The sequence below is a fragment of the Capsicum annuum genome, chromosome 8 (assembly GCF_002878395.1).
Source record: "Capsicum annuum cultivar UCD-10X-F1 chromosome 8, UCD10Xv1.1, whole genome shotgun sequence".
NCBI classification, from domain to species: domain Eukaryota; kingdom Viridiplantae; phylum Streptophyta; class Magnoliopsida; order Solanales; family Solanaceae; genus Capsicum; species Capsicum annuum.
In genome coordinates this window covers 162854247-162868276 of record NC_061118.1, presented here as the reverse complement: position 1 = coordinate 162868276, position 14030 = coordinate 162854247, and the positions used below count along the sequence as shown (strand labels likewise).

At 33.6% G+C, this 14030-nt stretch overlaps 2 protein-coding genes across 2 annotated transcripts in view; one reads left to right on the top strand and one right to left on the bottom strand.

The window, feature by feature from the left end:
• Window positions 1-1483, top strand: part of LOC107840099 (magnesium-dependent phosphatase 1) — a 6459-nt gene extending 4976 nt beyond the window's left edge. The window contains exons 3-4 of the mRNA XM_016683828.2: window positions 855-971; window positions 1108-1483. Coding sequence (XP_016539314.1) covers window positions 855-971; window positions 1108-1278 — 288 coding nt within the window. The 3' untranslated portion in view covers window positions 1279-1483. The remainder of the gene's footprint in view (window positions 1-854; window positions 972-1107) is intronic.
• A 170-nt stretch (window positions 1484-1653) lies between these two features.
• LOC107840098 (terpineol synthase, chloroplastic) lies at window positions 1654-4725 on the bottom strand. The gene is made up of 7 exons (XM_016683827.2): window positions 4298-4725; window positions 3933-4188; window positions 3238-3619; window positions 2680-2898; window positions 2436-2574; window positions 2070-2321; window positions 1654-1980 (listed from the first exon to the last, which is right to left on the bottom strand). The coding sequence occupies exons 1-7, from the start codon at window positions 4469-4471 to the stop codon at window positions 1654-1656; spliced, it is 1749 nt and encodes a 582-aa protein (XP_016539313.1). The 5' UTR covers window positions 4472-4725.
• Between the last annotated feature and the right edge of the window lie 9305 nt (window positions 4726-14030).

Sequence of the window (14030 nt, the reverse complement as noted above, 5' to 3'; positions counted from 1 at the left end):
TCCACTAGACCATCTCGCCAAAAATAAAAGAAAAAATAAGAAGGCTGCTGTATAACTTTAACAAACTGTTGCAGTTTGATCCAGGGCTTTGTGTTAGCTAGTTTTTAGTTTATCTTAAATAGAATTTCTTATACCATTTTCAGAAAGGTTTCAGCATAGCAAATATTTTGTGCTTAATTTCTCTTTTTAGATTGGCCCATACATGCTAAGTATTTATTATGCTGATTTCTACAGTCCTACTTGGTTTGTTAAACATATTCTAGGCAAACTAGACTTAGAAGACATCTTCAGATTTGTGTGGTTCATAAATTGTTTGTAGGCCACATTCTAGTCTAATTGGCTGGTCTTGCCATCTCGGTGGTTTGGCCTGTTTTCTAATCACCCCCTGTATAGGTTGAAATGTACTCAAAGTGTTCAAATGGCACACTTTGAGTACAATTCAAGTGTTCAATAGGTCTAACCATTAGTTGAAATGTCTAAATGAAATATCCGGACAAGTCAGGGGGTTGTCTATGTATTTAGCCCAAAAAAACAAGTTAGGATAAAGGGTACAATAAGATTATTAAATAGTAAGGGAAAGATGAGAACAAAATTAAGGTAACGGTGATCACATTACATAATATGATACTCCTTTTCGTTGTTACATAACAACAAAATTAACAATACGATTCAATAAAATATAAGTAACAATCAAAATACATGATGTATTTAAAATTACAATACAATACAACAAATTAGGTAACCATCCGAACAAGCTGTCATATGCTCACTTTCATGACTAGGCTCTCTATATTCAAATTATCTGATTCCTGCATACTGTGTGAGGTCATCATGCTGAATGCTTAGTGTTGCAGGAGATATTCTCCAGTTGGACACATAAGACGGAACACTTTCAGAAAATCAATCGAAAGACAGCGGTGCCTTACAATGAGATGCTGTTTTTTGACGATGAAAATCGGAATATACAGGCGGTAAAATCACTCTTTGCCAATTGTATCTTGCATTCAACTGATTCAAATAATAACATCACTTGTCAATCTAGATCAAAGTAATTGCCACATGCAAATCCTAGAAATCCGCATGGTAAGCTAAAGCAGTATTTTTCAGGTTTCAAAAATGGGTGTCACAAGCATATTGGTGGGCAAAGGGGTAAATTTAGGGGCTTTGAGGCAAGGACTGTCCGAGTTTGTTAAGAATTCTGCTACAGTGGAAAAGAACAAAGAACAATGGCGCAAATTCTCAAAAGAACCAGGTTCATCCAAAAGTGACAAACAATGAAGATTTTAGCAGTCCTGGGCATACAAAGAAAGGTAATAGGTCAGTTGCACTAGCAGTCAAGAATATGGCCCCGAGTCCTGTATCAGTTAATCCTTATCTGTTCACATTAAAGGATCACCGTCCAAATTTGTTGTTGATTTGGATGTTATTGTTGTATGGATATTGAAACATTGAACTTGTTACAATATATAAATTTCCTATCGTATATGATGTACACTTTGGATAGTGGGAAAGCATTTCATCCACTATGACTTAAAATTAGAAAAGTTTATATGATGATTGGAGAATTCTTGAAGTTAAAAATGCCATGTAAGTCTGTAATTTTCTTTTGATACCATACATTATGAATCCATTGACCCTGGATCATGGATCTCTCTATAGCATGTTTGCTGAAGAGCATTTGTAAGCTGGAGGAATAGATTTAAAGAGCAATGCCATGATGCGGTTTTTAGTCGTGGAGTTATTGCCGCCATGGCCATCACCATGTTGGTACATGCATTGTGCCATTCTTGCTAGGTTCATAGCACACGTAACAAATATCTTAGGGAAGGGATGTGCTGCTACATCATGAGCTTCGTTCAATTTAGTCCATGTCTGGCTAATCAAAACCCTTATGTGTTGTCGAGCCTCTTCTTCTGAAGCATTTGTTTTGTTCATGTAACATTGTATTGATTTGGGTACATCACCCCTTTTCAACTCTTCCTGCATTTCGCAATGGAAAGACTAGCTTTGTTAAATAAAAATTAAACAAATAACCTTCTATAACATGTCAGATTATACTGATAGTGTACCGATGATGTTCCTAAATCATTGGCGAGCCGCAATATCAACGCTGAGCGACGAATTATGTCGTGGTAATTATCCTCCAAGTAATGCAAAGCCTCCTTGTTTACTGGGTTGGCAACGAGGAAATATGCATGTACTAATATTACAGGAGCTGATATTGAAATCCAGGCATTGTCTATGTACTCTTCCATGGTTGGAATGTACCGGCTACAGTACCACTTTGCTTCTCTTAGGTATGATTTGCACAAATCACTCCACTGAAAATTCATATATACCAGTAACGTTAAAAGATTTTTTACACTATCAGGTCAGCTTTACATATTTTTTGAGACGGAGAGTTTGTCTTATGTTCGAGAAAAAGAAAAAGTTACCGCGTTTCTTAGGTATGGTAAAATGAAAATGCCTTGCTCTTCAAAAGCATCAGCGGCCACTTGGTTAATAAAGTTGTCGAGTGCAAAATAACACATCTTCATATTGTCTGGGAGTTTATCCAACTTGTCGATATTCCAGCTGAAAATAATATGAACTAGCTACAAACATTAGTTGGGCAATTATCTTTTAATAGATTTTGACATTGTTGACAAGTAGAAATACTGGGTGGTATTTGTTAATTACCTTTGAATGGCATCAGTGAAGATTTGTAGTTCATCAAGAGTACCAAAAACATCATATACATCATCAATTGTGGTTACTAAAGCATTTACTTTTGTGGCAATTCTTCTGAAGTATCCATATTCAGGATGAAAATTTACTCCAATTGTCCAAAAGAAATTCTCCACCAACCTATCTCTAGCAAATGGCAGATTCTCAGCTAAGCATGTTTCCTTCCACCACCTATTAATTTATCCATTAAACGAATTATAAATATGATAATGAAAAAACCAGTTTATGAAGTTAAAGAAAAAGAAGTTACATATATACCAATGCAGCAGTAGAAGTCACATTTGACCATGATTTATATATTTTGGTACAATTCATATTAAAATAGTTGATCTTTATCCACTATAACAATTAAAATAGCAAGCACCTAAATCTTGCTTTATCCTTAGATTCATGTCTTCACGTCATATTAACTTGGACTTAGCATCATTTTTAAAATGTCAAGCAAATAAATCTTGGACAAACTAAATTATGAAATATGAAATTGAGTTCCAATTATTAGTTCTGAATTACCTTGCCACATATTTTAAGTCCTCCACATGAGCTGCTTGAACAATGTTGAAATCGAGGCTAGCAAGCTCAAATAAGAAAGGGATCATGTCTTGTCTTTTCTTGTAAAAATTGATGAACCATTTGGTCTCTAATCTCAACATTCTCCAATGCAATGGAAGCTCCAAAGCATGGTGCACTAATTCAGCCAAATTTTGGTCCATATTACTATTATTTTCCAAATATTCTCTTAGGTGTTTCTCTGTCCAATTTCTTGTCAACTCCAACTCTTTTTCACCTTCTATTGCAAGAAATGAAGCTTCATACAAATACAACATCCCCTTGGTATCCTCAGAATATTGAATTTCACTTAAACCAATATTCCCAAAGAAACCACCAAATATTTCTGAAAACAAAAACCAAAATTTATTTAAATATTTATACGATTCGAGCTATAACAACAGAGAAATTCCTATAGGGAGCGCTACATATGGTACTGACATAAACAACTTTTCTGACGCTAGCCACTCTTTAAATTTTTTCTCCCATTAGCCCAAGAGCTAAATTTGTTTGCCATATTTTTACTTTTTAAGAGGCCCTAGAGAAAGTCATTAGTGAGCGATTGATTGAACAAGTGAACTTCAAATACCGAATGCATGAAATATAAAGAAAAAATGGAAAAGAGGGAGGGAAGAAACTAGATACTACTATTAACGCACCTTGTGAAATATTAAATCCATGTTGTCTCAAGAGCCTAAATTCCAGAGCTTTAGCATACAAGTGATCTCTTTTGCTAGTTTTGCCACTCAAGTTATTCAGAATGCTGTATATTTCATCTTCAAAGTGATAACATAATCCAAGCCTATGCAAATTATCAATAATCTCCAACTGCTCCAATTGCTTCATATTACGATTACTAAGCATGGTCTTGACTTCCTTCTTCAGCTCATCACGGCGTCTCATGAATTGCTCGTCCTACATTATATAGGGGTAGTAATAGTGTAGATATAATAACGTACGTAACTACGAATAATTAATATATATAATGCAGTTGTTAAGTGAGTTGCAAGTGAGAAATGGTTACAGAATATTGATTCTTCAGTGACTGGATATGAGTATACTCCCAAATAGAAGGCTGATAATTTCCAGATCGTCTAATGGGGGAATTAGAGATGCAGGATATTGGAACTTGTAATTTCCTAATTAAAATTGGTTTGCTAGTAATTGATGCAGATATGATTATTGTGGCCATTGCCATATCATGTGAGAAGAAGAAGTGTAATTACGTAAGTGTATGAGTTTCACTATGTTGAAATGAAATAGTATTAAATAAATTAAAGCAGCACATAACTTATACTTGCTCCGGGACTTCGTTTTAATTTATTTGACACTTCTCGAAGTTAGAGAGTTAAATAAATTTTTCTTTGACCATGATCGACATCCTTATGAGATAATGATGAGTTTCATGCACTCTAAAGTTACCGCCCTTCATGTGCGCGATTAGGAATATAGAACTTTTTTATATACTTTTTTAATATTTTGTGTTGTTACTTGTTACTTATTATAATATATAATATTTTTATGTAATTTTCAGATATATATAAGTTTTATTTTTTAAGAATTTATTAAAAGCTTTTATGTGTCCGAATTCATGATGAAAATTTAAAATAAAAATTGACTCATAAATTCAAACATGTCATATAAATTGAGACAGAGTATAAAAATATTCGTCAGTTGTCATATAACTTGTACAGCTTTATAGATCTTATCTAGAAATGATGATTTAGTTTGCGTACGTATGATATATTAAAGTTTTGTTTAGATTTGGGAAGAAATTAAAAAAGCACAAGACAATCTAAACGAAAGAGACAGACGAGTATTACGAAATATATTTATAACAACAATAATAATATATTTAGTATAATATTATAAGTAAGATTTTAAAAAATAAGACATACACAAATATTATTTATCTCTTTACGTCATATGATAAATAAGTCGTTTCGGATAGATCTTTGGCTAAAATAAAAAATATTTTCTTAATATATATCATAGCACTACTATACATAAAATCAACTATACATTCATATCTTTATGGCGTAGAGAGACTGTTTCAGACCCTCGGATCAAAAAGAAATATTACTTAATATATATCATAGTAGTAAAATCAACTATGCATAATACTCGTGTTTCATTTTGGGGTCATTCAATACATCGGATGAGATAAGTAGAAATATTCTATTGAACTATTTGATCGCCTTGCACCGATCATCCAATCTCACCATTTTGGTACAAATAGTGAAATAAAATCGACATGAGATTAAGTAATACCTCATATCAAATATGGAATAAAATTAATCCCAAACTTTATCGAATATCAGTTTTATTTCCTCTTTTAGATAGCTTTGCATTATTTGATATCCGTTTTAGTTTTTTAATTAGTCACTATTCAATAATTTCTGATTTTGCATTATTCTGATACGTGTCACAATCCCAAATCTAATTTTAGAAATATATATATCATATATAATTATATCTGCACAACCACCATTTTCGTTATATCGATTTTTCATTTTTTTTTTGTTCTTGTTAAAAACAATTATAATGGGCCTATGGCTAACCACTGGCAAATGACCTTATTTGATGCAGAAAACAATTATGAAAAATGAAAAAATTAAATTATTGTTCCCTAAGTACACCTCACCTAGCATTGCCTCAATTATCCAATTTGATTGAACAAAATCCTCAAATCATCATATACTACTTCAGTTAACCGGCCACTTAATTCTAATGATTTAACATACAGTATATTGAAAGTTTAATTATGTTTTCACAAAATCAGTGCAAGTTAAAACAGAGTTTTTTGCTGTTTTAAGGTATTGAGTACTACTTAAGACACAATATGGAGTTTATTAAGTACATAGTGAGAGGCTCAAAGAGTAATTTGGAAGTTCCATTTGTAATGTGGGAATTTTGAATTCCATTTCCATGCTGTATCGACTTGGGAACATCATCTTTCTTCAATTCTTCCTGAATTAACAAGAACAAAATAAAAATGTATAACAAATGGAGTACTCTAAATCAAATTATTTTAAATTAAGAAATACTCATAAATTTTATATGAGAGGAAGTAAGATATGGAAACGTATTGACGATGTCCCAAAATATATCATCGATGAAACGATTAGTTATGGAACATCGACGAATTATGTCAGGATAACTGGTGAAAAAGATGAATAATGCATGGAGCAATTGTTTAAAGATTATACATGTGTCATCCATAATACTCATGTTTCACATGACTAGCTAATTACTAATAAAAGAATAATTGAATAACGCCAATTTCAATTCACAAGTGTCGTTTTTATTTCTTTTAGAGTAGATAGGATTGCGTTATTTGATAGTTCCATCAACTAATTGGTAATCGTTTTATTTTTTCTTAATCATTATTCGGTAATTTCTGATTTGCAGTTTTTGGTATGTGTCACAATCCCGGATCTAATTTTACGAATATCATATAGTATAATTATATCTCAGCACAACCTCCACCAGCCCGACATACCATCTATTTTTGTTATTTTTTCTTGTCAAAAACAATTGTAATGGACCATTATTAATGGATGGATATCCCCACTGGCAAAGTACACTGCAGATGATCTTATTTGATGCAGACAGCAGTCATGAAAATCATGTCTAATTAAAATATTAAATTTACTGTTCCCTCAACCAATTATATTGCCTCAATTATCTCATTTGATTGAACAAAAGCCTCGAATTCATAACGATAGTTAAGTTTATTATAATAACATATACTTGAGGAGGATAGAGTGTACAAGACCTTACCGGCCTCTACCTCGTGAAAGTAGATAGACCGTTTCCAAAAGACCTTCAGCTCAAGAAAAAAAATATTGACAATTTAAATATCTTTACACAAAATCAGTGTAAGTTAAAAGCGGAGTTTTTTGTTTTTTCTTTTGTAACACACTATGGAGTTAATTACATAACGATAGACTCAAACAGTAATTTGGAGATCCAATTTGTAATGTGAGCATTTTGAAGACTATGCTCATCTCCATGCTGGTACTGATACGGGACGAACAAGGGAATACCAAAATCAGTCCAAAAAATAGTCCACAAAATGGAAGAAATCCATGAACCCTTTTGGAGACCAAATCTCAGCTTCCCAAGAACACAATAACAAGAAGATAACAAGGTGTTTATTACACCAAATCAGCGGACAACAAACTAGATTAACAACATAAGATAATGAACGAGAAGACACAAGATTCAGATTTAACAATAACAACAAGAACACAAGATTACAACACAAACACTAAACAAGATTACAAGAAGGTAAAAGGACAGATAGATAGTGAGACAAAGATTATTACAAGATTAAGAACTAAGTGTATATCAATACTAACCTCTAATGAATGTAATAATCTAAACCACACTCTTACGGTGACCGTCAAGGGAATCAACTCACCTCAAGATCCACAGTTTCCAAGGAAGGGTCAATATTGGCTTTTCCTAGCCCTAAACTACAATGACTATTCCAAGCCCTAACTAAGAACTACACTAAGGTGGAACACTCTCAAAGAGAGAGAATAAGTCTTTCAATATTTCATTATCAATAATCTAATGAGAAAAGACCTAAAATGTTCTATTTATATTATTACAAGACAAGACAAAAATGACAACAATACCCTTAATGGGTGGGGTGGCCATGAAGTGCATTTGGGCCAAGTGAAGTAACCAAAATGCCCTTAATGAGGTGACTAAACCGTGAGCTATTAAGTGTTATCCAAATCCGTGAGTCCTCAAGTCTTCAATGCTTCAATCAATCTTTCCCTCACGGCCTTGTTTATGCTCAAAACGGGTCCTTCATGCATGTCCGTATGTCCTCGAGGTGACCACATCTTGATTTTCTAGGTGTTGGCCTATAAAGATGTCGTCAAAAGATAAGACGACCATTTGACTTGTATCATCCTCCCTTTCTTGAAAAGGATTCGACCTCGAATTCGAACCTTGCAAAACCGAAGAGAGGACAAACAAATACAAACTCCTCATGGCATGAGGGTTAGGGTTAGCAAAACAAATCATCTCAACATGCCAAGGTTGCACATGTTTGCAATATAACCAAGGATCCTTTGAATTAAATATTAAAAGCTCAATGAAAGTTGCACAAAGGATTTGATTATGGGAATCACCAAGAGATAAAGAAGCTATAAGGGTCCTAATGGCATCACTTAGTCCAAAAGGTAGAATTAAGATCTCATGAGCCGCAAGACACAATTGTGCTTTTATCTCTTCAAGAGACCACAACAAGGGTGGTGATTCAATTGGTTCAAAAGTCCACAAGATCCATATAACATTATTACTCACACAAGTGGACTTACCAATAAATTTCCTACCTCTACATAAAACAAATCCAAAACTAGTATGGATGTCATCATAGGCAAAAAGGTAGTATAGGAAGGAATCAAGTGTAAAGGCATACACGGATGAATGCAAACCTTTTAAACACTTACGCTTTCCTTCCTTCAAACAAATAAACAACTCGGCATCCACAAGTTGATATTCACGTAATTCAAGCACAAGTGTGTCAAGCAAGGATGCGCATTTAGAAAGATTACCCTAAGGATTCAATGACACCTTTATCCTCGGGTTTTCAAGAAGGACTACACATTCCTTACCCTTAAGAGTACTCTCATCTTTCAAAAGAGATTTCCATCTTTAGGAGGAATGCTGTCACACCATAGTGGGTTAGCATTTCGGCTATAGCTTCCAAGGCAAGCTATACCATCATTATCACCACTAGGTTCAGTAGGAGTGATTATATCATCTTCAAACTAGACATTATACCTAAAGAGAGCATGATCTAACCCATAGGCAGATTTAGAACAAGTAAGTTCTTCACTCTTTAAAAGACAATTGTCAAGTTTCAAGGAGGTTTCACGTACAAGATTACCCCAAGAATAGCTCTCGGGTTCACTCCCATCTTGTTAGCTAACAATTTCAAGTACTTCACTCACTTGAGTTCTATAAAGCACATCACACACATACTCCAGTGGTGGGCAATTTTTACAAATACGTGGGTCAACACAATTTTCACACGACAATGTACTTTCATTCAACACAATAGCTTCAACACTAGGTGGACACAAATCGACCTTACGAGAAGAGTCAATTCGGTCATCTATAGGATCAACTAGTATATCCACTCGCACAACATGTACATCATCTACAAGTGGCAAAGAATCATTAGACTCACAAGTAAGTAAGCTACAACTCATACTCAATGGGCTACTAGCCATACAATTATCAATCACACGCACCAAAGTGTAAGAGTTAGCTATTTTATCTTGAAGATCTTGAGTAGATTCTTCTTTGTTGGGGCGTGAAGGTCCTCCACAAGCTTGGGCAACAACTTCCTTTCGCCATTGTTCGACTTCGCTTGCCATGTTGGTACCTAAACAAATATCCTTAGAAATAGAAGGAAAGCCAATGTTAGCACGATTTGGTGTTAATCCCTGTTGACACCTAATTTTTTCCCTCCACAACTAAATCTAATCCTGAGTTTCTTCGGTTTCTAATAAAATTGAAATGTTATTTCATCTGAATAATTTTTTTAAAAATATATTTTGCATGCAATTTTATCATTTTTAAGTAGCGGTTATATATTATCGTATTTAATTATACGAGATTATATAATTGGATTACTCAAATGTTTGTTCTATGGAATATCAGATTTTAATCAAAGCTTATTTGAAAAATAAATTCAAATGATTAAAGTCTTGATTTAAATATAATTGATTCTCAAAAATAATTTATTTGGAAAAATATTTGTTTAATTTTATTAAATCAAGAAGCTTGAAATTAAATCGGATTTTAATTTGTCTCAAATTGTTATTTAATTTAGTCAATATATTAATGTTGGCCACAATTAAAATAAAATTGGCGACAATTATGATATAATTGGCCAACGATATTCAATTTGATCAAAATTTTAATTAAATTGACTAAATCGTAAGCCATAATTTCTACCCACTAGCCTCTTTTCTTCTAATTAAATCAACCAGCCCACCTCAAATAGTATCAATCCGGCCCACTACTCTATTTGGCCTCTTCTCCACAACAATCAACAATAATACGGGCAAAATACCCCAAGAATACGCGACCTGCGTACTACTTCAACAAGCATCGAATTCAACCAAATTCAACCCGGCAAAGACCCGAAGTAGCTTGTTCTCGCCCAAACGTCTTTCTCTCTACTTGAATCCGTACTTTCTCATGTGATTAGCATGATGTTTGACGTAAAATCAGTATCGAATATTCTAGAATAAGTCTAGGTGTCATCCCCCAATGGATAACTCCGCAAATCTCACGATATGGTACAATTTTGGTACATATTTGGGCGATTTTGATTGGTGGAGAAGGGAATTCATTTTTTCTCAATGTCCTAATTTCAAATTCTTCCAAAAAAAATCTAAATTGTCAATTTGGTGATGGAAAATCTTATCTTCAGCTTCAATTTGAATTTTCGATATCAAAAATTCCAAATTTGCCCCTTGATTTGGTTGATCCCACATCGATTGGGAATGAAAAAGAGACTCCCATTTTCCTCTATAAAAAGCTCATTGTTGAGCTAAAAGAAGAGTCTGAGAGGATGGAAAAAAGCCTTGGAGCAAAAAAAAAAAACAGTCCCTTTTTATAGTAAAAAATATTTTTTCTTGAAATTGGCCAACTACTTGAAGTTTTCGAGTTGATGTTTTTCGGTGGTGGCTGATTCCGATGTAGCTCGTGGTCCTGTTTTGCTGCTCCAAGACAGGTAATACTTCGTCTTTTATAGTTTCAATATTTTCTTATTCTTCTTCTAGTCAACCTGTTAGTGTTTTAGCCTTTTAAGCATATCATTAGTAGTAGAAATGCTGAGAATTGTTTGCTGAAGTAGGTTTTGAAAACCATTAGATTTTCGTGTGTTGCTATGTTATGTCGAGCTAAATGTGATCACTATAAATACTGGAGTCACTGTCCAACTTAGCCTTTTGGTGATCTTTTAATTTATTGTTGATTGAGTTATTTTAAGCTACGGTTGGTGATTTCCGAATATGTTTTCTTTATCGTGCTAAGGCGATTAGCTTTTCTTTGAAGCCATCCTGCACACTCTTTGAAAATATCTACATGTTCAATGTGTTCTATCCATGATTTACGTTGATTTTCATCATAAAGTGGTTTATAATCTCGGTTAGTACCGAATATATGTATAGAAGAACATAAGCAAGACTGTATTTTCATTTCTAAATGATGTAAAAAATTCTCCTTTGTTTATCTCAACATGTGCTTTCGAGGAGGTTTTATTTTAAACTATTGAAAGCTGTTTTTTTTTCTCTTCTTTATGAAGTCGAATGTTTTTTTTTCTTTGTTGTCTTCTGCTCAAGATATAGGCCATCAATAAAGTCAAGCTTGATGTATTGGCTTTAAAGCCACAAACCTGCGTGACTCCAGTCTTTTAACTTCTAATATGTAGGAAAGGAGTGGATGGCAAAACACTAGTATAGTAATAATGTAGTAATATAAAATAAAGTCATGCTAGGGTCCAAAATATTGTATAGGACACAAAATAAGTGAACAATCATGTTCTGTTGCCATCACAATTTTATTGATTGCGGGTAAAGTCTTATCTAGTTAAGGGTGTATCTTTATTGAATTTTGCTGCATTTACTCTCTGTTTGTGGTCAGGATTTGTGTTTGCGCATACTTTTCGTTCTTTCTTTATTCTACTCTAGTTTTTTTTTTTCATGAAAATGCTTGTATTCTTGTTTTAAGAATATTATTGTTGGAGTGGTTGTTTGTATGAATCCATTTTCAACGTAAAGTTATATAGAAAGCATGATTAGTAAGTGATAGTATTTATAATAAAGGGTACCATGTTGACCAGAGACTATGTCACAACTAGAACCGGGGCCCTAGCTGTGACGGGAATCCCGAACCATGAAGGCCCGAGAGCCATTCTAACTTGCAATCATATACACCATTCATTTACAAAGAGGAACTGCGGAAATACAAAATAAAATGGAATCATGGTCGATATCATAATTCAATTGAACAATCTGGAATGGAAAACATAAACCTCTAAACAATGTCTAACATCAGTCTGCAAAATCTCTAACAACTGAAAATGACATTTGTATGAAATCTGGGATAAGCCCTAGTAGGCCATGAATCAAAATGAAATAACAATAACAAGTTCTAATACAGGCCTTTTGAAGTAAGGGAGGCTCACGTAAGGGAGGCTCACCAATTGCAACTTCAAACACACTCAAAACTATTGCTGAACTGGACCCCGAGACTCCGCCTCAAATCTTGAGATGGAGGAGGGGTCAATACAGATGTACTGGTATGCAGAGCAATCCAAAATAATATACTTTTATATACAACATAGGTGAGAGCATTTCATAAAAATGTTAAGCAAGAAATAATTTAAAATACATGGGTAACTTAAAATAATCATTCAATGCAAATCTGTAGATGTAAAACCATTCTTTATTTTTTTTACTTCTGAGGTAAATGGTACACCCTACATATTTGAAAGTTTCCCACGGGCAATATGGGATCCGCCATTAACTCGACGGCCAAGCCCCCAACCCAAGTTTGCCGCAAGGGTTGAAGTATTTGAATCTGATACGCACTAGGGCACTAGGCCAGCGTATAATAATATACCCGTATCGGCAAAACACGATTTTGGGCAATGAAATATGACTCATGCCTTCTTCGGGTAACCACCTAACTCTCTTAGTGCCCAGTTTTTAACCCATTCTTAACATGCATCTTTTTGAATTCAAAATCTAAAATCTAAAATGAAATCTATATCCTGTTCTGAGTTTTATCATGACTTTATCTGATTTAGTATCGTTATACCAAGATTTACAAGTCATAATTCGGAGCCATAAAATATCCTTTACAGTTTTCTCTTTCGAAATACAAAGGTTAGACCACCATACTTCAAACAATTCCAAAAGATTCATTCTTCCAAAATATTTATCAAATTACGCAAAGGTCATTCTTTTCAATCATTTCAACAAACATGTGGTGGTCATGAGTTTCAACAACCCATGAATTTTTTTTCATATATATATATATATATATATATATATTTTCAGCACTAACCAACATGTAAAACCCTCTCTCTTCAATTCAAAAATTATAATCAAGTCATAAACAAAGTCAAGGCTTTTATATTGAATTATATTTCCAATATCACATTTCGAATACATCATATCATACGAAGTTAAGAGACTTGTAAATAAGAGAGGAATTTTAAATAGTTCATGCTCTCAATTCATAATTCAAACTCATCACACTCATACATATATCTACTTAAACATGGTTATGAATCAAATTTGGGGGAAAGGCCTCAAGACCAAATTAATATCATCAAAAACTTTAAAAGCATGAATTTAATTATAAATTCAAAACCCCCTTTTTGTCAATTCATAATTTCTAAATCTTTAACATGATTAATAAGAATTTACCATGCCCATGTAGATTTAGGAAAACCCCACATACCTCAGATTACAAGGTTTGAAGAGTAGAACTCGAATCTTGATTTGTTCTTTGGAAATCTTGGACTTACGAGATTGATTCTTGATCTTGAAAGAAAGCCTAGTCTCCATTTTACTCTTGAGAGAGGAGAGGAATTGAGAGATTAAAACTAATAAAAGAAATGGATTATAGAGTGTTTTGGGTGATTTAAATCGTGTGTAAAAAGTTTGGGATGACGAAAAATACCAAAATACCCCTAAGAAAATCAAAAA

Excerpts from the sequence above, each read along its gene's own strand:
- LOC107840098 (XM_016683827.2), bottom strand. The coding sequence starts at position 4,471 with ATGGCAATGGCCACAATAATCATATCTGCATCAATTACTAGCAAACCA. Across the intron at positions 3,620-3,932 it reads TGGATTTAATATTTCACAAG|AAATATTTGGTGGTTTCTTT; the intron begins GTGCGTTAATAG and ends TTTTGTTTTCAG. Across the intron at positions 1,981-2,069 it reads ATGATTTAGGAACATCATCG|GAAGAGTTGAAAAGGGGTGA; the intron begins GTACACTATCAG and ends TGCGAAATGCAG.